General features: G+C 37.8%; 5 protein-coding genes across 9 annotated transcripts; 2 read left to right on the top strand and 3 right to left on the bottom strand.

Annotated features, from left to right (window-relative positions):
* Positions 1-604: 604 nt before the first annotated feature.
* On the top strand, positions 605-4,998 carry LOC111792217 (SWI/SNF complex component SNF12 homolog). Of its 2 annotated transcripts, none has more exons than XM_023673562.1 (3): positions 605-736; positions 2,072-3,853; positions 4,714-4,998. In XM_023673562.1, exons 2-3 carry the CDS (start codon positions 2,268-2,270, stop codon positions 4,784-4,786), a joined length of 1,659 nt encoding a protein of 552 aa, XP_023529330.1. In that variant the 5' UTR covers positions 605-736; positions 2,072-2,267; the 3' UTR covers positions 4,787-4,998. The 2 variants fall into 2 exon arrangements, with proteins under 2 accessions (XP_023529330.1, XP_023529329.1); XM_023673561.1 differs by lacking the exon at positions 605-736 and adding an exon at positions 1,729-1,871.
* A 918-nt stretch (positions 4,999-5,916) lies between these two features.
* LOC111792218 (cytochrome P450 94B3-like) lies at positions 5,917-9,655 on the bottom strand. 2 transcript variants are annotated; one of them, XM_023673563.1, is made up of 6 exons: positions 9,538-9,655; positions 9,334-9,430; positions 8,824-8,926; positions 7,643-8,274; positions 7,210-7,502; positions 5,917-6,823 (listed from the first exon to the last, which is right to left on the bottom strand). In XM_023673563.1, the coding sequence occupies exons 4-6, from the start codon at positions 8,180-8,182 to the stop codon at positions 6,094-6,096; spliced, it is 1,563 nt and encodes a 520-aa protein (XP_023529331.1). In that variant the 5' UTR covers positions 8,183-8,274; positions 8,824-8,926; positions 9,334-9,430; positions 9,538-9,655; the 3' UTR covers positions 5,917-6,093. The 2 variants fall into 2 exon arrangements, with proteins under 2 accessions (XP_023529331.1, XP_023529333.1); XM_023673565.1 differs by having other exon boundaries at positions 8,824-8,922.
* An 80-nt stretch (positions 9,656-9,735) lies between these two features.
* On the top strand, positions 9,736-11,786 carry LOC111792219. The gene is made up of 3 exons (XM_023673566.1): positions 9,736-9,869; positions 10,037-10,549; positions 11,180-11,786. The coding sequence occupies exons 1-3, from the start codon at positions 9,767-9,769 to the stop codon at positions 11,752-11,754; spliced, it is 1,191 nt and encodes a 396-aa protein (XP_023529334.1). The 5' UTR covers positions 9,736-9,766; the 3' UTR covers positions 11,755-11,786.
* Positions 10,340-17,411, bottom strand: LOC111792220. Of its 3 annotated transcripts, none has more exons than XM_023673568.1 (10): positions 16,859-17,411; positions 15,596-15,653; positions 14,870-14,937; positions 14,209-14,388; positions 13,879-13,975; positions 13,457-13,566; positions 13,198-13,331; positions 12,936-13,122; positions 12,017-12,156; positions 10,340-10,449 (listed from the first exon to the last, which is right to left on the bottom strand). In XM_023673568.1, exons 1-8 carry the CDS (start codon positions 17,165-17,167, stop codon positions 12,987-12,989), a joined length of 1,092 nt encoding a protein of 363 aa, XP_023529336.1. In that variant the 5' UTR covers positions 17,168-17,411; the 3' UTR covers positions 10,340-10,449; positions 12,017-12,156; positions 12,936-12,986. The 3 variants fall into 3 exon arrangements, with proteins under 3 accessions (XP_023529336.1, XP_023529337.1, XP_023529335.1); XM_023673569.1 differs by lacking the exon at positions 10,340-10,449 and adding an exon at positions 11,747-11,816; XM_023673567.1 differs by lacking the exon at positions 10,340-10,449 and having other exon boundaries at positions 11,861-12,156.
* A 499-nt stretch (positions 17,412-17,910) lies between these two features.
* LOC111793627 (B2 protein) lies at positions 17,911-21,430 on the bottom strand. The gene is made up of 6 exons (XM_023675590.1): positions 21,336-21,430; positions 19,265-19,874; positions 18,955-19,055; positions 18,539-18,622; positions 18,348-18,458; positions 17,911-18,233 (listed from the first exon to the last, which is right to left on the bottom strand). The coding sequence occupies exons 2-6, from the start codon at positions 19,833-19,835 to the stop codon at positions 18,186-18,188; spliced, it is 915 nt and encodes a 304-aa protein (XP_023531358.1). The 5' UTR covers positions 19,836-19,874; positions 21,336-21,430; the 3' UTR covers positions 17,911-18,185.
* Positions 21,431-23,818: the final 2,388 nt, after the last annotated feature.

Here is a 23,818-nt window from a genome sequence, read left to right as displayed (position 1 = left end):
GAATGTGATAATTAACTAGAGATGTCCATAGAGTAGGTCGAAGACGGGGAAGCCTTCTCGTCCCCATTCCTGCCACCTACTTCATTCTCCATCCCACGGAATTCTACATAGCCTCATTTATAACGGAAAAAAATATTCTCCACTCCCTCTCGTTTCTCACCGATAAAATGAACACCACTACTATTAATGTATGACATAAAAATTTATATCTACTATTAATTAAAATTTTAAAATTTTAAATTCGTTAATTTATTGGACACGAAATTAAAAAATTAAAAGTTGAAAATGATAGCATAATTAATTTTCACAGCTATTAGTTCTAAATTTTTTCATTTTTATAATTTGTTGTTATGCCAATTTTTATATTTTTTTAATCAAAATTGTTTGAAAATATCTTTTAAACAAAAATTTCAAACGTAAAATAAAAAATTTCAAAAGTGTAAAAGACAAATTCTTGGAAAATAAATAAATAAATAAACCGGAAAATGGAAAAAAATGAGAGAAAAAAAAAAGTCATGGGTCGGACCGGTCGGTTTGGTTGAACCGGACGAAAAATGTGGACGGCGGACAATTTTACCCTTTTTACAAATTCATTAATTCTTCTTCTTCTTCTTCATCTTCTTCATCTTCTTCATCTTCTTCTTCTTCTTCTTCTTTCAAACCAAATCCCACCATTTTTGTTTCTGTTCTAAGCTTACAGCAAGAAAGCTTCACTTCCAGTCACTTCATCATCTCTGTAAGCCCTACAATTCACTCCACTTTCCCTTTTTACTCAATTTCAATTTCGATCTCTTCTGTTTTTTCCTTCAATTTCATCTCCCAAACCCTTCAATTCATGTTCCCCTTTCTTTTTCTGATGTGGTTCGTGTATTCTGATCNTTTTTCTGTTCTTTTTGTTGTTAAACGGTGGAAGGATATTCGGGAAACTAAAAATGAGAATTGATGTGACAATTGACTAGAGTGTCCATAGATGGGGAAGTCTTCTTGTCCCCACTTCGGCCACCTACTTCATTTTCCATCCTACAAAATTCTCCATTTATGTTTGCGGGAATTCCTTGGGCGGGAAATTTGTAAGGATGAAGTTCCCCATAGGTAATTTTTCTTCGTTTTTTATTATTTAAGAAACTAAAAATGAGAATGTGATAATTAACTAGAGATGTCCATAGAGTAGGTCGAAGACGGGGAAGCCTTCTCGTCCCCATTCCTGCCACCTACTTCATTCTCCATCCCACGGAATTCTACATAGCCTCATTTATAACGGAAAAAAATATTCTCCACTCCCTCTCGTTTCTCACCGATAAAATGAACACCACTACTATTAATGTATGACATAAAAATTTATATCTACTATTAATTAAAATTTTAAAATTTTAAATTCGTTAATTTATTGGACACGAAATTAAAAAATTAAAAGTTGAAAATGATAGCATAATTAATTTTCACAGCTATTAGTTCTAAATTTTTTCATTTTTATAATTTGTTGTTATGCCAATTTTTATATTTTTTTAATCAAAATTGTTTGAAAATATCTTTTAAACAAAAATTTCAAACGTAAAATAAAAAATTTCAAAAGTGTAAAAGACAAATTCTTGGAAAATAAATAAATAAATAAACCGGAAAATGGAAAAAAATGAGAGAAAAAAAAAAGTCATGGGTCGGACCGGTCGGTTTGGTTGAACCGGACGAAAAATGTGGACGGCGGACAATTTTACCCTTTTTACAAATTCATTAATTCTTCTTCTTCTTCTTCATCTTCTTCATCTTCTTCATCTTCTTCTTCTTCTTCTTCTTTCAAACCAAATCCCACCATTTTTGTTTCTGTTCTAAGCTTACAGCAAGAAAGCTTCACTTCCAGTCACTTCATCATCTCTGTAAGCCCTACAATTCACTCCACTTTCCCTTTTTACTCAATTTCAATTTCGATCTCTTCTGTTTTTTCCTTCAATTTCATCTCCCAAACCCTTCAATTCATGTTCCCCTTTCTTTTTCTGATGTGGTTCGTGTATTCTGATCGATTTTCTTTGTGATTTTCCTCCTTTCTCCTCTTCTGCAACTCTGTGTTTCGTGCTAGGGTTTTTGACGTCTCGATTTGGTGTTAGGGTTTTCGGCCTTCCCTCGATTTTCTGGAATTTTGAGATTTCGATTCTGTTTCTGCTGCTCTATTTCTTCGAAGAATCTGGAATTTGCGTACTGTTAGGCTTGTTTTTTCGTTTTTGTAGTGGATCAAACGTCTGAGATATGCTTTGATTCTTTCGATTCTGTTTCTGATGTCTATGAACAATATGAACAATATGAACAATAATAACCCACCGAAGAGCCTTGGCCTTGGAGGGGTTTCTTCGTCGCCTTTTGGAAATTCTGGGATAATTCCGCCATCTATGGCTGCAAATTCCTCATTTCCACAGCCTCAAGCTCAATCTCAATTAGGAGCTGGGTTTCAAACTCCATTTCAGCTAACCCCTGCTCAGGCTTTGGCCCAAGCTCAGTTGAAGGCTCATGCCCAAGCTCAAGCACAAGCAGCTCACGCTCAGTTTCAAGCTCATTTACAAGCTCAAGGGCTATCCCTAACTCAGAGCCAGGGTATTGGTGGTGGGAACATGGGTTCTCCTTTGCAGGGGTTTTCCACACCTGGCCTTGCAGGTGTGAAGCGAATTCCTCAAAAGCCACCGGTTAGACCGCCTATTCTTCCCCCTGCTACCCCGTTTTCGCCGTTGAAAACTATGGAACTCACTCCTGCTGCTCGGAAAAAGAAGCAGAAACTACCTGAGAAGCAGCTTCAAGAAAAAGTTGCTGCTATCTTACCGGAGTCTGCTCTCTACACTCAGCTGCTTGAGTTCGAGTCTCGTGTCGATGCTGCACTTGCAAGAAAGAAAGTTGATATCCATGAAGCACTTAAAAACCCGCCTTGCATTCAGAAAACTCTTCGGATTTATGTCTTCAACACATTTGCAAATCAAGTTAACACAATTCCCAGAAAACCAAATGCTGATCCTCCTACCTGGACCCTTAAGATAATAGGTAGGATTTTGGAAGATGGGATCGATCCGGATCATCCCGGGGTGGTACAAAGATCAAATCCTTTGTACCCAAAATTTTCAGCTTTCTTCAAGAGAGTAACCATTTCCTTGGACCAGAGGTTATATCCAGATAGTCATATCATAGTATGGGAAAACGCTCGGTCGCCTGCACCGAATGAGGGCTTTGAGGTGAAGAGAAAAGGGGATAAAGAATTTTCGGTCAACATTCGATTAGAAATGAATTATATTCCAGAGAAGTTCAAGCTATCGCCTGCTTTAATGGAAGTTCTTGGTATTGAAGTCGATACTCGCCCGAGAATAATAGCTGCAATCTGGCATTATGTAAAGGCTAGGAAACTTCAGAATCCCAACGATCCGTCTATCTTTCATTGTGATCAACCTCTTCAGAAGGTATTTGGGGAAGACAAGATGAAATTCACCATGGTTTCACAGAGAATATCACAACATTTGTTCCCTCCGCAGCCTATACATTTGGAGCATAAGATTAAGCTTTCAGGGAATAGTCCAGTGGGTACAGCATGTTATGATGTGTTGGTTGATGTGCCTTTTCCAATTCACAGGGAATTGTCTGCTCTTTTAGCCAATGCAGAGAAGAACAAGGAGATCGATGCGTGTGACGAAGCAATATGTACAGCTATAAGAAAAATTCATGAGCATCGACGAAGACGAGCATTTTTCCTTGGGTTCAGTCAGTCACCGGTGGAGTTTATTGATGCCCTCATTGATTCTCAAAGCAAGGATCTTAAACTTCTTGCAGGTGAAGGTAGTCGAAATCCTGAGAAGGAGCGCCGGTCGGATTTCTTCCATCAACCATGGTAAGTTTCTTCTCAATTACAACTGCTGTTTATACTTCTTATCCTTGTATTCATTGTTTAACAATTCATAGCGGTAAGTGGATTTATAAGTAGACGATAACAGTCCAAGCCCACCGCTAGCAGATATTTTTTTTGGGCTTTCCTTTTCGGGTTTCCTCTCAAGGCTTTTAAAACGCCCACCGCTAGCAGATATTGTCTTTTTGGGGCTTTCCTTTTTAGGCTTCCTCTCAATGTTTTTAAAACGCATATGTTAGGGAGAGGTTTTCACACCCTTATAAAGAATGTTTTGTTCTCCTCCCCAACCGATGTGGGATCTCACAATCCACCCCCTTCAGGGCTTAGCGTCCGTGCTCGCACTTGTTCCTTCCTTCCATTGATGTGGGACCCCCCAATCCACCTCCCTTCAGGGCCCACTGTCCTTGCTAGCACACCCCCCTTCGAGGCTCAGCCTCCTTGCAGGCACATCGCCCGGTGTCTGGCTTTGATACCATTTATAACAGCCCAAGCTCACCGCTAGTAGATATTGTCCTCTTTGGACTTTCCCTTTTGGGCTTCCCCTCGAGGTTTTAAAACGCATCTATTAGGGAGAAGTTTCCACACCCTTATAAAGAATGTTTCGTTCTTCACTTCAACTGGATACATATATATATATATATAACCATTAAGGCTCCATTTAACCGCATTGTTTTGCTATATGTTGTGTTCTTTATCTCTTTTCTCAAAAGAGATTATTCTTCCAGCTCTTAGCTTGCAGACAGAATTTTCAATGGGTTAAAGATTCTAATATGGGGATTATTACCTGTTATATATTCCTTTTATCATTTCGAGCTCGATTTTAAAATTCCTGGTTGATTAAACAGGGTTGAAGACGCTGTCATCCGGTACATAAATCAAAAGCCAACCGCAGGAAGCGACGCACCTGGAAGTACATGACTGTGATCGTGTTGAGCTGCTCTCGACGATTGCCATTTTTAGATACCTGTACGACCGACACCCTTTAGTTTATTAGTGAACACCCGATCATTGCGAACGTTTCCTTGATGCATATGGTATGTGAATTCCAAAAAACATGCTCCTTAGTTCAAACGGGCATTGATGAAAATGCTTCATGAACAACATATGGTTTCTTCAGTCATTTTCTTAGAGCATCCTTTGTTGTAGAATGGAATGTTTCTTGTAGTAGAATCTGCAACCATATTAAGTTAAGATTTTTTTGTTAGAGCATCATGTTTCTTGAAAATTCGAGCTCGTCGATCTGTTGCTCGATTAGATCGATCAAAACCATTTAATAGTATTATATCGTATGGAAATCGAGCAATGTTGAGCTGACCAAGATGGATGAATGGCTGTCTGTTTTTTTTTATTTTTTTTCTCTTGGTGTTGAAAATGAAGTGGGCTCACTAAAGTCANCAGATTGTTTAATAGCTGAGATCTTCTTTGAAAGTTGAGATCGAGAGACCACCATGAGGGGTGATTCAGCAATGTCTGTTCAAGCCAATTGATTATGATTTTTGTGATCTAACACGATGGTGGGGGAGAACAAAACACCCTGTGTAGAAACATTCTCCTCGTTTTAAAGTCTTGAGGGGAAGCCGTCTCCGAGAGGGAAAGCCAAAGAGGACAATATCTATTAGTTGTGGGTCTGGGTTGTTACAAATAGTATCAGAGCTAGACACCGGACCATAGACACCGGACCATGTGCCAGCTTTCTTCATGTTCTCCGAAGGGGGTAGACACAAGGTGGTGTACTAATAAGGACATTGGGCCCTGAAGGAGGGTAGATTTGGTGGTGGTCCCACATCGATGGAAGAAAAGAACAAGTGCCAGCGAGAACGCTGGGCCCCGAAGGGGGTGGATTGTAATGTCCCACATTGATTGATGAGGAGAACAAAACATCATTTATAAGGGTGTGAAAACCTTCCCCTCGTTTCAAAGTTTCAAAGTCTCGTGGGAAGCCTAAAAGGGAAAACAAAGTGGACAATATCTGTTAACGGTGGGTCTAGGTCGTTACAATTTTGTTTATTGTTTATCCGACACAGGAATCTTCAAAAGGTAAACAATTCTTGACTTGAATGAGTTTTTTTTATTCATTTCATAATATTATTGTGAATAATATAAGAAAATGGAAATGGTGAAATTAAGAACTGTTCTTGGTTTCTGAATTCATGTATGTTTTTCAACACTCTGTTATCTGTCAGTTCTGTGTTGGAATCGTTTGAATTGACTCTTCTTCTGATTGTTTAAATTGGTAATTTTGTATGTTTTGAATTTTCTCTCTCTTTCTCTTTCTCTCTCCTCTGAAACAGAACTTTGAAGCCGCCGGCCATGTGTGCCGTTAGCAGCGGCACAAACACAGGGTCGTCGGAGTCGGAGGCGGCGACGATGGGTTTGATTCTGAATTGACTGAGAATTGAAGCTACTACGTACTTCATCTGAATGAAAGCCATCTCTTTTCCTAAACACACCCTTGGTCCGGCTTGAAATATTGGAAACTTGTATGGACTCACTAATTTCACGCCTCTTCTCCGTCCACGACCCTCTGGTTCTAGCAGCCATCGGCTCGGCTTGAACTCGAACCGATCCTTTCCCCATACTGCCTCCATCCTACCCATCCCATATGGGAAATATGTCACTTTGTCGCCAGCCTGAACCGGAGTCCCGTCGGGCAAGCAGTCGTTGACAATGGCATGCTTGGAATCCCATGGGACTGGTGGGTAGAGTCGCATGGTTTCGCAAAGGCATGCCTTCAGAAATTTGAGCTCCTTGAGAGATTTATAATCAAATTTCTTTTCGACTACCAAAGTTGATTCAAAGTCTATTTCTTCTACTAATTGTTTCTCGACGTTGGGGTGACGGGTGAGTAGCCAAAACAGCCATGTCATGGCAGCCGATGTTGTGTCTCGACCTGCCATGATGAAGCTTATGGCCATGTCTCGAATTACCTCGTCGTCATGGCCAACAGAGATCAACCTAGCAAAATGTAGATTTAGTTCATGTTCAACAATAAGTTAAGAAGACTAAAAATTAAAAACGTCAACTAATATATAGTTTATTTGGACATATATTCTTGATCAAGAGATCAGAGGTTTCAGACCCGCAAACCAAACCTAGACTCGTTAATAAAATTTTAATTTTATTAATACCTTAAATTTTTTTTAAAAGTTCAAAAATACTCTTACAAAAACCGCTAGTTCCAAATTTTAAAGACATCTATAACCTCTTATAGACAAAATCGTTAGTTACCACGTGAGTAGTAATATTTGTAATAAATGTTTTTAATATATATATATATATTCATAGCATGTGAGTAATAATATTTTTAATATTATGATTTGATGAATCATGCAGTTGGTTACCTGGACAAGAGATCTTCGCTGTCATGGAAATCCTGGATCTTCTTCTTCTTTCTCTTCTCAATGATGTTCATCACCTTCCGGTGAACTTCCGCCACCGCCATCTTCAACCGCCGCTCTGACCCGACACCAAACCATCTCTTCAGTTTCCATATCATGTAAACTGGCTTCGTCGCCCGCCCGGCGCTCACCTCCGACGCTACATCGAAGCTCTTTTCGAGCTCGGAAATGGCTTCTTCTTCACCTCCCAATAAAACCTTGCATATTACACTGAATGCAAACCCTCTTAGTAACTCCTGCGAGAAGAGGCAAGGCTAGAAATTTTTACAAAATCTACCAAAACTTTAAAACCTATCCTTTTTTTTCAATTTAATTCACTCTAGTATTTAAAAAGTAAAGACACGAGAGTTTATATTTAAAGTTGACAATATTATACCTGTAAGTCGACGACTACATTATCTCGAGTCGAAGCTTCGATATTCGGCAACAACCGGTTCTCGACCTCCAACTCCAATGTCTTGACGACGAATTCCCGCAGCGATTTTGCGCTAAACTCATGGCTAGCCAACTTCCGCTGCGTCCGCCATAGCTCGCCGTCGACATTGAAAATTCCACAGCCAAGAAAGTCGCCCAAAATCTCAGTGAAAGGTTTCCCTTTAGGAAAATTAAGGAAATGGGTCGTCAAAATATACTCAACATTAACTGGGTTCGTCGTCACCACCGTCCGCCGGCAGCCGAGGCGGCGGATGACAATAGTGCCAGTGGCGGATTTGGACAAGAGCTCAGTGTACCAATCCAACAGGCGGTGGCGGTTCTTGTAGAAGGAGAGGAGACAGCCGATGAGAGGGTACGTCGACGGAGAAGAGTGGCTGGGAAAGAGGGCGGCGGGTGGCCGGAATTTGAGGAGGAGGAAGATGAAAATGGAGATGGAGAAGAGAGAGATTATGATATCCATGAAATGGTGACAATGGGACATGGGAATTAGGATTATATATATATATATTGGGAAGTTTCATGTAATGTATTATTTTTATAATATTGTTTGGAAGACTTTGCCTTAAAATACACCTAAAAACATAATTCAATTAATAAAACACAAATAATCATTAAAAAAAAAAAATCTACAATTATTAAATTTAAAATAAAAAATAAAATAAAATAAATAAATAACTCATTTTAAAATCCAACTTAAAAAGAATCTTTTATAGTACAATAAATGTTTTTGACAGAGTAAGTAAAGCTAATTCAAATTTACATTTAATTCAAGTAGGATTTTTTTGAAAAATCAAGCCTATATTTATAAATAAATGTTACTAATATTTGACTGGTTCAACAATAATTTAGTTTGACTACAAATTCTCACCATTAAATTTTTTTTATTACATTTTAATATTATTGTTCAAATAAAAAAGTAGGAATTCAAACCGGACTATTTTGTCTAGTTGAACACTTAATTTATACTCATTTTGACTGCTTATTCGCCCTTTTTAGCAAAAGAGTTTTTCAAGTCTAAAATTTATTTTTAGTGTTTAAGTCTAAAATTTTAATTGATAAAAAGATAAAAACTTTTTTTTTTCTACCACAAATCATTCAAATTGCAAAGAGGGGAGTACGTACCATAACTAAAAACTTCCGACAAGCAAAACCCGTCCTGTTAATCACAACTGTATCATTCTCCCCTTGTATATATTGTTGTAAATGTTTGCTGAATCTGACCTACCTAAATGATAGCGAGAGTCATCTTATTTATAATTATTTCCAGAATATAAAAATATGGTAAATTACAAATAATATGGAAATAACAGTAAAAAGAAAGAATGATAAATGAATATAATATATTTACCTTTAATAAAATGGCAAATATGGTAAACCGTAATGTAAGATATTTGTCTTATATTTGTCTTAGAATGAACGATCAACTATCCTTAACAATTGCTCCGACGGTACGTACCTCAAATTCTCAAAACTTTCAAATGAATCAACTAGTAATCTTGAAAACCGATTTTAAGTAAAATGAAGTGAAAATAGATATGAATCACAAATAGTCTAAAAATGTTAATTGATATAATCAATAAACTATTTTTTTTTACTACAAATCATTCAAATTGTGAAGAGAGGACTACGTACCATTCGCTCGAGCAAAGCTAATCCTCTTCAAACACAACGGTATAATTCTCCCCTTGTATACATTGCTCCAGCTGTACGTGCCTCAAATTCCCCCGATCTAAAACGTTATCACGAAAAGGAAGACAGAATCAGACCATATGGCAATAAGCCAAGAAAGACCTCAAAAAGTCACTTTCAGGTAAGCTTTCTCCGTTCTCTCTTTACCTCAAAATCATTTTATAGCTAATCCAAAGGGAAGTTTCCTTTACCCTTTATCATCCATTTGAATTCCCATCTACCGACATTTGGATGGCCGAGGCCAAGTGGAAAGGCACGTGATTGGTCGTACTTCCACATTCATTAAAAGCTCCATCTCCTCACAATACCCACTCGAAATAGCTGTCTGCCTTTGGAAACTTTCAAGTCAACGCCTTCACTTTTTCTCCACACTGCAATGGCTTTGCAGTTCCCTTCTCCTTCCTCCTCCAACCAACCATGGCGGCTGCCGGAAACCCTCCTCCTCCTCCTCCTCCTTTCCGCCGGAGTAACCTCCAGAGGTAAAACCATCAGCCATTTGTTCATATTCCCATAAGAAAATTTAGATTTCAAGTGATTGGAAGATTTGAAGATAATCTGAGTATATATATATATGTCTTACCCAGTTCAGCTAAAGACAGCTATGTTGTCTCCTCTGACATTGTCTCTGTTCTTTTTCTTTTTTCAGAACTTTTGAAGAATTCAGATTTTGAATCTCCGCCGTCAAACCTGCCGGAGAATTCAAACAAAACATCAGTGAAACTGAACGAAAACAGCACAATTCCAGGATGGACATTTCAGGGGACGGGTGAGTACATAACAGTAAGCGAAAACATTTCATTGCCAGAAAAAGGACATGCTATTTTATTGGGTGAAGATGGAAGAATCAACCAGACCTTCATAGCCGATGTAGACTTTTTGAATTACCTGCTGACCTTCGCACTGGCTCCTGGCGGTCAGAATTGTTCATCTACAGCTCCATTGCTAGTCTCGGCACCAGATAGTGATGCCATGTTTACCTTTAGCCAGCATTATGGGAAGGAGCCATGGGAGGTCCATGGCGTTTTTCTGGGTAGCTGGGGAGATGAAGAGCCTGTAAACCTGCAAATTGGAAGCCAAGCTAATGACTCTACTCCAGCCTGTTGGCCTGTAATTGACTCACTTCATATCAAGACAATGGGTGTAGTGATGCCAGATAGTGGTAAGTAGATTTCTAAGATCCTCAAAATGTGAGTTAAACACTGGTCTGTTAGGAATCACGTCTCTCCACGATAGTATAATATTATTCACTTTGAGCATAAGCTCTCATGGCTTTGCTTTTGGCTTCTCCAAAAGGCCTCATACCAATGGAGATGTATTTCTTGCTTATAAACTCATGATCATTCCATAAATTAGCCAATGTGTGACTCCCTCCCAACAATCCTTAACAATCCTCCCTTCAAACAAAGTACACCCTGGTCTATGGAGCCCTCGAACAACCTCCCCTTAATCGAGGCTCGACTCCTTCTCTAGAGTCCTCGAACAAAGTATATCCTTTGTTTGACACTTGAGTCACTTTTGACTACACCTTCGAGGCTCACAACTTCTTTGTTCGATATTTGAGGATTCTATTGACATGACTAAGTTAAAAGCATGATTTTAATACCATGTTAGGAATCACGACTCTCCACAATGGTATGATATTGTCCACTTTGAGTATAAGCTTTCATGGTTTTACTTTTGGCTTCCCCAAAAGGTTTCATACCAATGAAAATGTATTCCTTACTTATAAACCCAGGGGCGGATTAGTGTCTGTAATTAAACTTCTTACTGCTACTTTTGATTGATGCAGGAAACTTAGTAGTCAATGGAGGATTCGAGTTCGGCCCAGATTTTCTCGAAAGCGTGGAAGGCGGAGTTCTACTGGATTCAGTTCCTACTCCTCTCTTTTCACCACTAGCACAGTGGGCTATACTGGGGACAGTCAGATACATAAATTCAAAACACTTCTTTGTTCCACAAGGTAATGCTGCAGTAGAGCTGATATCTGGAGCTTCATCAGGAGTTCAAGCAGCAGTGAAACTCCAGGCAGGTTCATATACCTTGAATTTCACGCTTGGCGACGCTAACGATTCATGCGAAGCTAAATTTCTTGTCGGAGTACAAGCTGGATCGGGGTCACAGAATTTCACGTTGGAGAGCAACGGAACAGGTTCAGCTGTAAAATTCTCCATGCCATTCAATGCAGCTCCTGATGATAATACAATCACTTTCCTTAGCTACACTACATCCAAAACAAAAGATGGAGACTTCTGTGGTCCAGTCATAGATGATGTATTTTTGCGTGCTTCTCATGGGCTCAGAATTTTAATGCCCTGGAAGACCTTGATTCCTCTGTGTTTGATTACAATTCTCTTTTTGCTCTGAGGAAAAAGTCCAGGAATTCTACATTTGACAAGTTAGGAGGCCTGTATTATTGCTGTACCTGTCTTCTTTGAGGAAAGTTCAGAATAAAAACCAACAAACACAGTAATTTGTCTCAAAAGAAACATACTTCATTAATATGTGGAGATAGAATAGAATGACAGTAATTGTGACAGTATAGTACATTTAGATTGATATTACTTCATATCTAAGACTATGTATAATTTGCTAACGAAGTGGAAGTAATGAAGATTTATATATATACCACTTCTGAAATGACTGAAATCTGCTGTATATCTGGCTTGGATATCTAAGAAGAAGCCGTTTATTTGGGTAATTCTGAACATGATAGCCAATGGTGGAGAGCTTTTCGTCAATTGTTCATTGTATTGACATTTTGATGACCTGAAAATCAAGCAAAATAATGAAACACAATAAAGTGGATAGTGTACAACTGCGAGGACGTGGAAGTAAATAGTAATGATTCCATTGAGGAAATTTGAAGCTTCAATGGAAGTATTAACGCAACCAATACAATGGACATCATAACAATAGTTTTACTTTTTAGCATGATGATGGTAATCTAGTGAAAAATACTCTTATGCCCCTAACAAATGATACCATCCTAAATTTCAAGGTAAAATCTGCAAAACTAACATGTTTTTCCCAATAGAATGAGTTACAGATAACAGTCCAAGCCCACTGCTAGCAGCTATTAGATATTATCCTCTTTAGACTTTCCCTTTCGAGCTTCCCCTCAAAGTTTTTAAAACGTGTTTGCTAGGGAGAGGTTTCCACACCCTTATACAGAATGCTTCGTTCCCATCTCCAACCGATGTGGGATCTCACAATCCACCCCCACCCCCCTCTTCAGGGACCAGTGTCTTCGCTGGTACTCGTTCCTCTCTCCAATCGATGTGGGATCTCACAATCCAAAGATGACCTATTAATCACTTTTTTTTTCTTAGATGTGTGATCATATTGATGTTTAGGGTTATCAGGGTCTTTCTTCGGAATATTTCATCACACCATACCAATGAAAATATGTTGTTTGAAAAAAAAGGTTATCAAGGTCATGGTGATGTAGACTAGATAAAAATAGATCATGGTCATGTGATGTATTGATGCATAAGGTTATCGAGGTCACAGAACAAAAGGATATAAAGAAACTCAGAATCGCTTACCGTATAAAAGTTGCTAAACTGTTAATATTTCTGATGCTATACACGAGGCCATTAAACTGTTTCAACAGAATTGATCTTTGTTCCACGCTTCAAAAGATTTTTGTATTCTTGACTTTTTGACCAGTCGTCAATCTCACGTGCTCGTAAAACTGGCAGAGGGTGTGAGAGTTGTCTTGTTTGAGCATTTCTGTAAAAACAACAAGTTAGACAAGCACAGGGACTGATATAACTTGCTACTTTATACGCCTTACAAGTTTTTCACCTTATATACCAGCCTACGGGGCTTGAAGAAGCTTTGTCATAAGAGCGAGCTTGCTCCAAAAAAGCATCCACATTCAATTGATTAGCTATAGACGGGCAGCCCCCAGCCAGTTTCATCAGAACAGAGATGACCACCTCTTGTTGGAGCAAATGAGTAATCAAATAGTTGAGAAAAGAAGTTCAAAAAGAAAATTCATCTACAGATTAGAAGGGAGAGAATCGGATGAAATTTGAGGTTTATAGTTAAATAAAATCCATACTTTAGAATCCTGAGCGACAAGAAGGGCAGCACGATCACAAGTTAGCTCTGCTGCTCGAAGCCAACGGAATAATTGTTCTTCTAAGTTCCGAGCTAAAAGACCACCAAGCCCTATAAAATATAATAAATGAAATTTAGGTATGTTAATTAAAAAGCTTTAGCCTGAGGCCTACATATTCCCTGATTTTTTTCCCCGTTTAAATATCATATCATAATGCTTGTGGTGACCACGGAGAAAAATGATATTCTTTCATGTTAAAATTCTTATATGCACTCCAACAATGCCATCGATAACTTTGTCTTATAGAATTAGACTGTTGCATTAGTACTCAATAGTTACTCCTCCACTCTCTAACAGGATCAATTAACAAATTAGCCCCAACAATTATATTATGCTAATCAAACCGTCATTTAAATGCTTACCCGGTACAGAATAAGCTCCCAGGGTAAGAATATTCGCAAATGTAAGCCACACACCATGGTCACATTTTAGATGACCCAATTCATGAGCCAAAACAGCCTGAAAATTTCAAGTGATAGAAAGTTACGTAACGTGACAGATAGCAATAGCATCAATAATGAATTAATAAATAAAAAATACACTTGAGTTCCACGTTATGGCATGGCCATGTATTTGATCAATGATGTCCATGCTAAGCATTTTATGTCTTTTTTGCTATGAAAGAAATGAAGCTACAAATTGATTCAGCAACCCAAGACTTAGCATGTGCCTATTAGAAGATAATTGAATACCTGCAATTCTTTTTGTGTAAGAAGCTCCACAAGGCCAGTATGAACAACAATAAACGGCTTTTTGCCACTTATGGCTAATGTATAAGCATTTGGCACAGGATTTTGACGGACGTATAGATCCGGAGCCTCAACATTGAGTACTTTGGCGGCCTCAATTATCAATTGATAAAGATCTGAAAGCTGAACAGGGAAGAAACATATGCTCCACATTAGCTATAAATGTCATGCTTAATCCCATCATGTTCACCTAGTAAGGAACAACTAATGCTCATCATACAATTTCCATATTAACTGCAAGGAATTTCTGCGACAAGCAATTTTTTTGCATATCTGAATGGAAATCCCAGATACCCAAATGCATAAACTTAAATGCACTCCCACCATTTATCCAAGTGATAAAGTAGAGTTGGAAGAGCTAACTGCTAAGAGATAGTCTTTAAGTTTAGTAAGAGAAAAGATGCATAAGTTTTGTGTGTAATTTGATTGGAAGATACTAATTTATTAGTAAGATTCAGACCAGTCTTTTCATCTTAGTGCATTTCTGATTGAAAAAAAAAGAACTCATAGGGGAAAATATTCGATTTCTAATGAGTCAAATCTTTAAAAAGGTGTAAAGCAAAATATATAATCGTCAGATAATGGATTTTTAGGGTTCAAACACCTGATTTTCAGAAACAAGTATTGATGTTCCTATGTTCTCAAGGAGCATGACTTGTTCAGTCACGGTTCCTGCAATGACAAAACAACAGCGCCATTAACGGAAAAAATATTAGAACTAGGTAGCCAAACGAGGGCAAAACCAGATATGGAAGTAACTGATTGAAATATATAATGCATAAAAGAAATAAATAAATAAATTATGTTCACGAAACCACCATTAGTTTGCTTAGTGACCAATAAGGCCAAATGTAAATAGTAAAGGGGTTAGAGGAAACAAATTAAGGCTATGGTGGTTAACTATGCAGAATTTAGTATCCTACCAGTTTTTTCAATAACCAAATGTAGTAATGTCAAGCAACTGTCCTTCAAAATTGTCGAGGTGCAGGTAAACGGGAATGAACGCTCATGAATATAAAAAAATAATTTATGCTCACAGGACCTTATATATAAAACATGTTTACAGTCTTTAATGACTTTATCATCATCATGAAAACATCAACAACCTAGTTGCAGATCAGATTTATTAAAGCTCTTTCGTAAGTTCATTGACGGGAAACCATTCACAAGCTAAACTCTAACTTGTAACAACCCAGTCATGCTGCAATCATAAAAATAAGTATACTTGAACTGGAAACTCAGCAGAAGCTAGACGGTTGTTTTCCAACAGGCATGTTTTTTATCAATTGGACGCTCGAAGATCATTCAGAAAGTTCATCAGTTCTCTTACCCAATAAAACCTTCCCAAGCTCGCTCAACCCTGGAATTGCCCGCAAAATCATTGTGTTCTGCATGAGAGAATAATTCTTGACTTGAGCAAGAGGATATTAAAAAATAAATAAAATCTATGACCATAAGCTACTTCAATCTTAGATTTTCATGTGATGATTGCTCTTAACTCTACGAAATAGAGAGACTGGAATATGGTACATTTATTAACTGTTGAGTCATTATCCAGTAGACATCACTCCCTGCGAGGAATTTTTCCTGACTAAAAGAATGAATTGGAAAGAACTCGACCTAACTCAACAGCTAACACGTTTGGGTTCAAGTTCCTATCATGTCATAATATCCTCGTTTTATATTAATAATCCAAACGTTAATCCACAGAAATCAAAAGAAATATTCGAGTCCAGATCTGTAGGAAGTGTCTGAAAATGAATTGCAGATATGCCATTAGGATAATTTAATCGAGTTCCATCTTCTTTGTAGCTCCCCCATTCCCTCAAATTTCTCCATTTTCTTCTCTTCATTTCTCTGGTTATTTTTTTTCCTTTTCGTCTAAGCATAATAATAGAAACCCCTCGGCCATCGACCATTATAAACACAAAAAGCTTTCACGTATGAGAATAAAGGAAACTAAGGCCTTGTGTAGATAATTTTGAATCTGTTAAAAATTTTATGTTCCGTACGACTGGAATAAACTTCGAGTTCAAATTTTTCAATCGTAAAATAACTAAATATTCCTAAAACAGTTTTTACTTGAATTGGATTATGAGAAGCACAAGAAATACACCGGCTGTATAGACAACGCGGTTATTAGTATCAGCTTTCTCGTCACAATAGAACATGCTTCCATCATCATTAGCAGAGAACAAACATACCAAATAATTTCTCGTAACATACATAACAAAATATAACAAAAAGACCAATCTCTCTATACAGCCGGTGTATTTCTTGTGCTTCACATAATCCAATTCAAGTAAAAACCGTTTTAGGAATAAATAGTTATTTTATAATTGAAATTTTTTGAACTTGAAGATTATTCCAGTCATATGGAACACAAAACTTTCTTATCACAATTAAACATGCTTCCATCATCATTAGCAGAGATAAACATAGCAAATAATTCCTCGTAACATACACACCAAAATACTAATCTGTCTGATAACTCGTTTCATCAATCTCACAAATGACGCAGTCAAAAAAATACGAAAAAGAAAAGCAAACACGCAAACAAAAATCAGTGAGGAAACGAGAAAAAACTTCGAACCTGCTTGTCAAGAGGATGGCGGAAATCATCTGCATCAAGATCGCGAAAGGCGAGGGAGGCAGCTCTGCAAATGGAAGACCTAAATCTCTTACTCGCCGACGATCCGAAGGTGGTGAGGTGGTTAAACCTGTGGGACGCTCCAGATCCGAATGTGCGAGGAGAGGGATTTGCAGTGAGGCAGAGAGAAGAAAAGGAAAGGGAAGCCATGGGAACTGTGTGAGAGAGAAAGAGAGAGAGAGAGAGAGAGAGAGAGTTTGGAAGATTCAATGGTTCGATTGATTGGGGGTGACGATATTTATTTACGGCCATTACCCGTACTAATGGTGAACATTTGGCGCCATTTCGTTTTCATTTGACCGTTTATGACATGAACGGCCGTTAAACTAATGACTAATGCCCCTAAGGCCGACCACCCTTTCCGTCTCCGTATCCATTTATCTAACGAGAAAAAATCCCTTTCTTTCCTTCCTCTTAAAGTAACTTCTTGTAGTAGTCGAGTTCTGTGTCACGAACGTACGAAAAAATCGAAGAATTTCTCGAGAGTCTTACAAGATCCATCATGAAATGAACAAAACCTACTTACTTATGAGTACGCCAACTGACTGTTCACAAACAAACTTCAATTACCGTAAACTCTCTCTGGCTTTTGTCTGACAGTTCACTCTAATTCATCAGCTAGTTTTGGTATGTTGGGGATATCATTATTGCCGAACTCGATAGATAGGGGTCAGTGCTTTTCGACTTTTTTTTGTTGAAGCTAAGGTTGGTAGAAACTGAATGATCTCTTGGCTCGGGTAAGAAAAGGAAAACACACATACTTTTTCAAGAGTGTGGCATCGTGATTTTAACACGCTCACGACCAACCTTGAGAAGAACTCAAGCCACATACGTTTTTTGTCTAATTTTGTGGTTTCGTTGAACCTTAGGCAAGGTTTGTCTTAGCGCCATCGAACATCACTTGTGCATCTCAATGTCTGAGTTAACATAGTGATGTTCGTTGTTCGGAAGTAGTGAGACCCTACGAGTTAAATGAATATCTATATATATATATATATATAAAAAGCTCTACCATTCACTAGTACATTATCAGCTCACCTTGTCTGATACAATACAACAACAATACAAGAAGAAGATACAAGTTCTTTCTTTTCTTTTCTTCCCTTACTTATTTTGGCTTCCGCCTCGACTCGTTGAACTCGCTACTCTCGCCTTAGCAGACTCATCCTAAGCTTGCGCTCGTTGGAAAATCTGTGTCTTAGCCTTTGCTGACCGGAACCATTGAGCCCTCTTCATTCGTTATTTCGATACGTAAGCCCGCCATTGGTGCTTACGATGCAGAACCAGCCTGTTCGCACAGGTCGAGAAGATCCAATGTCTGTACAACCGAGGTAAAGCGACAATGTTTTAGAGTGATTTTGAATATAAAACAAAGCAATTTTAGCCACGGGAGAGAAGCAGTTGTTTTACGATGGGGGAAAATTTGCGGTACCTCTGGGATAGATAGTTCGAGGCGGAATTTGGGACCGTCGTAGTGGTGCAAGACTGGCCTGAATGAATCTTCTTCTAATGCTCTGCAGATCTTTCTGATGCGGATCTTAACCTATTAATTCGAAAAACAAGGGAGTTTTATAAGCACACTATGAGCCTCCGACGTCACACGAGTTGCGGACGAGACTTTACCTGAGCAGGGAACCTGGATTCGCCCTTACATTTCTTGTCTTCCCAAGCAGTTGGGTCAATGTTGGAACCTCCAAAACTTGCTGCCTGCAATAGCCGATCGTAAACCAAAATAAGCGGTAGAAACGAACTTTAAACGAGACATTGCACGAGAATCAATATCGAAAAACATTAAAAATTGGACAGTTTACAGTGACGAATGATATATCGCTAGCATCTACTACTTTATCGGCATTAAAGAACTGTAAATATTAGAAATAGAAGGAGAATCTTAAGAACTAAGCCATTATGACATGGATTGATATATTGCATGACCGATTATCAACGCCCTCGGGACTACTGGTATATTTTTCTACCTGCTATCACGTATTATTGAATCTAAACTTGAGAAAAATTATGTAAATAGAAAGATGACAAACCTCAAAAATGCCATGTAATTGATGGGTAGTGTAGTTATAGAGAAACAGAGGCAAGCCTGGTGTTATTGCACGCACGGAGTCCCGATATCTCGGAGGCAAACCTGCAACATACAAAATATGAGATTGTGCCACTAACTATTTCTGTTAGTCTACCACAATGTATTACGAGCTTGAACATAGTTCCGAGAATTCTCGTAAGTAATTTAGTTCAAACTTCGAGCAGTTCATCTTGATAAGCATGTAGTTAATGTAATAGGCACAAAGTGATTCGTACAGGCCATGTCAAGGTCAGAAAAGTTAGCACAATTACCAAAAAGTTGTCGCTTCAAATCTTCCTGCATGGTATCGTTGTTACAGACAAAGATGTATCCACCGAGTACTTCATTTCTGGGCAGTGTCTCGGTCGCTGGCAGTGTCTTGAACCTTTTGTCAATCGAATTCACTGAGTTAGCGTTTTCACCAACATTATTGTTGGAGCTGCTATAATTGGTAAGATCTTTGTTGACGAAGTCATTGCTACTGTACTTGGTACCATGTAGGCTTCCTGCAACATTTGTATTGTTCTTGCCATAAACTGCACTCATGTTGTAAATCTCATTCCTCAATGGATTTTTGTTAACCGTATCGTTCGTTTTCGAATCCAAGCTCAACATGTTAAAATTGAAGCTTTCGAATTTGTTATCTTCCTGAAAACCGAACTTTTCTCTTGGCCTTGCATCGAGAGAGCTCTTTGAAAAATCAAGGTTATTCAGGCGCTCTCCCTTCAATCTTGTCTGCTCAGCCAGTTTAGATGCAGCCCATAACCATTTATGATCCTCAGAGACTTTCATCTGACCACGCAGCTCATCTCCCAATTGCCAAAAGCTATATGAACCATCCATTTTGCAGCACTTGATTGTGATAAGGATGAACGAAGATCCCTTTAAGCAATAGTAAAGAGGAAAAGAAAAATAAGTTCACTCTCATTACCCACAAATAAAGAGAGAGAGAGAGAGAGAGAGAGAAGAAACTACAACTATTAAGATAATAAATGATAACTTATACTGAAACAATGCCTATCACACCCTAGCCATAGCATGTAACAGCCCAAGCCCACCGCAGATATTGTCCTTTCTGGGTTTTCCCTTTCGGGCTTCCCCTCAAGGTTTTTAAAATGCATTTGTTAGGGAGAGGGTTCCACACACTTATAAAGAATGTTTTGTTCCCCTCTCCAACCATGTGGGATCTCACAATCCACCCTCCCCTTCGGGGCCCAGTGTCCTTATTGGCACTCGTTCCCCTCTTCAATCGATGTGGGACCCCTCCCTTCAGGGCCCAGTGTCCTTGCTGGCACACCATCTGGTGTCCACCCCTCTTCGGGATTCAGTCTCCTCGCTAGCACATCGCCCAGTGTATGGCTCTAATATCATTTGTAATGGCCGACGCCCACTGCTAGCAGATATTGTCCTCTTTTGGGTTTTCCCTTTCAGACTTCCTCACAAGGTTTTTAAAACGCGTCTACTAAGGAGAGGTTTCCACACACTTATAAAGAATGTTTCATTCCCCTCTCCAACCGATGTGGGATCTCACATAGCACCACTTAGCCCAACACATGATCGAGAAGTAGAACTACTTTTGGAGAAACCACTCAAACAACACATGAGCTTAGTTAGTATTGTAACTAGTGGAAGATTGGTTAACAAATGCTGTTGTAAGTTATGGAATCGTGTTACTCTCTTACTACAGAGCAAGATCTTTATACTTCAGAATAAACAATTGAACCATTTCTCAAAATCAATCTTTGTGAAGCAAAATCAGTCCCAAACGAAACTCTGTCAACCATGTCAAACTCCAATCACACTTCACAACCAAGCATAACAGTGGAAAACCCCTCAAAAGTTCATTTCCTGACAACTTAAGAAAACAGATGCAAGCATGCGCGTTAAAACAGTTCTAGAAACACATTTCAAGGTACCCAGATCCAATAATCCCAATTTCAGCAACGGAAATCAAACAAATCATCAGAGTAAACCAAAGTCAAAACACCATCTCCAATTCACAATTCAAACTCAAAACAAAGTCAAACACGAATCGAAGTAGACTTAAGAACACTCCCTTTCTCAATTCAAACTTCCCTTGTAGTACACAACTCCAAATCTAGGTCTTAACAATTCGCTACAATCACAACAAAACCTCCAAAAAAAAACCCATAAATCAAAAGATAAAACAAGTAAAAAAAGAGATCCAGAGAGACAATTAAGAGATGAATGAACAAGAAATGAACAAAAATGAAGTTAATCGAGTGAAATAAATCACCAAATATAAACAGATAAGGAAAGAACTCGGAAAATTAAGATGAAACTGAAAGAGAGGCGAGAGATTCATGGATTTTGAAGACTTACTGAAGTGAGAAGCCCTAGATTTAGGGATCGCGAATCGCGATAAGGCGAAAAAGAAGGCTCTTTATCTGCTTGGCTGAGAAGCCGAGCGACAGGGGAAGAGGAGTAAAGAAGAAGAATCTATGGGTATTTAAAGAAGCATATGACGAAATTGCCCTTGTCGAGTTTTTACAATTACTATATTGCCACTCATTCAATTTTTTCTTTTTATTATTTTTATATACGTAATTAGCACGATGAGATTATATTTACCTAAATAAAAATAATTGAAAAAACATAGTTAATTAATTAATTAAATATACCCTAACATAATGTTAAAATAAAAATTAATATTTAATTCTAAAATAATATAAATTAACTTGTATTATAAATTATCGATAAAACTAATATTATAAGACATTTTCATATAGAAATCTGACTCGAGTATGTGGTATGAACGCTCGGAAATAAATTATTAAAAATTAAATCAGAATAAATAAAAAAAAGTCTTTTATCAAATATTTCAAATCTCATTATTCAAAATATATATAAATTTTCCCGTAATTTGTAAAGTAATGTGGGGGCAAAAATGTAAAATCACTTTATTTTAATGAAAATTAAAAAAAAATAGCTGGCAAATCCCTTTGTGTACGGTATGAAGTCCATATCCACTGTTTGGCAATATCAAATTATAACGACACGTGTGTGCACGTATGTATGCATGTATCTATCATACATCAATAAATAAATAAATAAATAAATATATACGTTATTGTAACGTCCGAGTTAACGAGGAGTACACGAATGAACTGAAACTTTTGTAACTGCCCGAACCACCGTTAATGAATATTGTCCGTTTTGGCTTGTTACGTATCGTCATCAGCCTCATAATTTTAAAACACGTCTATTAGGGAGAAATGTTTCGTTCCCCCTCTCCAACCAATATGGGATCTCTTGCAATCCGTCCTCTTTGGCGGCTAACGTCTTCGATATCACACCGTCCGGTGTCTGGCTCTGATATCATTTATAACAACCTGAGAACGAGAGTGATCATGACGATATGATTGTTGAAAAAAAAAACTTTAAAATACCTTTCCGGTAGCTAAATCATAGTCATCTCCAAGTTTAACTCAGATGTACCTCGCTTCTTTTCGGGTGTGAAACAGTGTCAAACCAAAATACCCAACAAGCATTAGCTCTCCCTGAAAAGCAGGTGATCCAGCCGCACCTTCCAGTACGGCTACATTGTTACGACTTGACTCCAGTCACTAGTCCTGCCTTCAACATCCCCCTCCTTGCAGTTAAGGTAACGACTTCAGGCATGACCAGCTCCCATAGTGTGACGGGCGGTGTGTACAAGGCCCGGAAACGAATTCACCGCCGTATGGTTGACCAGTGATTACTAGCAATTCCGGCGAACTGAGGACAATTTAGGAACTTCAGAGTTAAACATGTTTCGCCTCGAGCAATTCTATGTTACATGAACTTTCAGAATTTTTTTACTAAGAAAACTCGAGCGTTCAAAATATTAGAGATTTGAATCACGAAAAAAAATGATAGCACGTGGGCAAACGTGTAATTAATTAAATTATAGGCCCCTATATGCAATTATTCATATGTCTCACTTATTATTTTATTTTTTTTTCAATCTTATCTATAATGTCTAGTAATTTAGCAACAATTTTAAATTATATTTATTATTGTAATTATTATTTAAAAATAAGCACATGGGTGGGTTTATTTTTTTTATTCCATTTTAATATATAAAAACAATAAAAGTTGGTGAATGCTTTGTTTGGTTGAATTGTTTATAATTTATATATATTAATGAAGTTTTTTATAAATTAATTTATTTATAATTAATATTTGTTTGTTTGGATTTGGAAGGTTCTAATTAATTTATAAAATAATAATAATAATAATAACAATAATAATAAATGTGAATATCTTTAATTTAAAAAAAAAATAGTTTTTAATCTCCGTCTTGTCTCTAACTAAAACCCTAAAGTCGACTGTCGTCGGTCACAACTAGCCACCGTCATTGTAGTCGTCGTCGCTTTTTTCCTTCTTCTTTATTTGTTCTCGGTCGACGACCACCATTTTCAAAATGAAAGACATTCATTTCAAATATGCGCAATTCACGAACAATCAATAAACGTGTAACTATCTAATCACACCACTAGCAAATATTGATATATTGTCCCGTTTTAGCCTATTACATATCACTGTTAGTCACACCCTTATAAGGAACGTTTCGTTCTCCTCTCCTACTAATGTGGGATTTGACAATGAGTGTGAACTTTTTCTCGAGTAACCCATGTGTGATTCCTTCAAATTGTTTTCAATCATGTTTTCTAAAGCATTTATCGCAAACGTGATTCGAGACTCGAGCATACTCTAACATTATCTGCAAAGTTCAAATTTCTCACAATGCTCCACAATTTTTGTCCCGCCGTCGTAAGAATGTGATTGTAACACAAAGCAGGGTAGGGATGAGAAGTTTATCG

The sequence above is a fragment of the Cucurbita pepo genome, chromosome LG04 (assembly GCF_002806865.2).
Source record: "Cucurbita pepo subsp. pepo cultivar mu-cu-16 chromosome LG04, ASM280686v2, whole genome shotgun sequence".
NCBI lineage: Eukaryota > Viridiplantae > Streptophyta > Magnoliopsida > Cucurbitales > Cucurbitaceae > Cucurbita > Cucurbita pepo.
The sequence above is the reverse complement of the archived record's forward strand: the minus strand, read 5'-3'. Positions and strand labels throughout refer to the sequence as shown.

Excerpts from the sequence above, each read along its gene's own strand:
- LOC111793627 (XM_023675590.1), bottom strand. The coding sequence starts at position 19,835 with ATGGATGGTTCATATAGCTTTTGGCAATTGGGAGATGAGCTGCGTGGT. Across the intron at positions 18,623-18,954 it reads AATTACATGGCATTTTTGAG|GCAGCAAGTTTTGGAGGTTC; the intron begins GTTTGTCATCTT and ends CGGCTATTGCAG. Across the intron at positions 18,234-18,347 it reads TCGAACTATCTATCCCAGAG|ACATTGGATCTTCTCGACCT; the intron begins GTACCGCAAATT and ends TCGGTTGTACAG.
- LOC111792217 (XM_023673562.1), top strand. The coding sequence starts at position 2,268 with ATGTCTATGAACAATATGAACAATATGAACAATAATAACCCACCGAAG. Across the intron at positions 3,854-4,713 it reads GATTTCTTCCATCAACCATG|GGTTGAAGACGCTGTCATCC; the intron begins GTAAGTTTCTTC and ends TTGATTAAACAG.
- LOC111792218 (XM_023673563.1), bottom strand. The coding sequence starts at position 8,182 with ATGTCCCATTGTCACCATTTCATGGATATCATAATCTCTCTCTTCTCC. Across the intron at positions 7,503-7,642 it reads ATGTAGTCGTCGACTTACAG|GAGTTACTAAGAGGGTTTGC; the intron begins GTATAATATTGT and ends CTCTTCTCGCAG. Across the intron at positions 6,824-7,209 it reads AGCGAAGATCTCTTGTCCAG|GTTGATCTCTGTTGGCCATG; the intron begins GTAACCAACTGC and ends ACATTTTGCTAG.
- LOC111792219 (XM_023673566.1), top strand. The coding sequence starts at position 9,767 with ATGGCTTTGCAGTTCCCTTCTCCTTCCTCCTCCAACCAACCATGGCGG. Across the intron at positions 9,870-10,036 it reads CGCCGGAGTAACCTCCAGAG|AACTTTTGAAGAATTCAGAT; the intron begins GTAAAACCATCA and ends TTCTTTTTTCAG. Across the intron at positions 10,550-11,179 it reads TGTAGTGATGCCAGATAGTG|GAAACTTAGTAGTCAATGGA; the intron begins GTAAGTAGATTT and ends TGATTGATGCAG.
- LOC111792220 (XM_023673568.1), bottom strand. The coding sequence starts at position 17,167 with ATGGCCGTAAATAAATATCGTCACCCCCAATCAATCGAACCATTGAAT. Across the intron at positions 15,654-16,858 it reads GCCATCCTCTTGACAAGCAG|AACACAATGATTTTGCGGGC; the intron begins GTTCGAAGTTTT and ends TCTCTCATGCAG. Across the intron at positions 13,332-13,456 it reads TTGTCGCTCAGGATTCTAAA|GTGGTCATCTCTGTTCTGAT; the intron begins GTATGGATTTTA and ends CTCCAACAAGAG.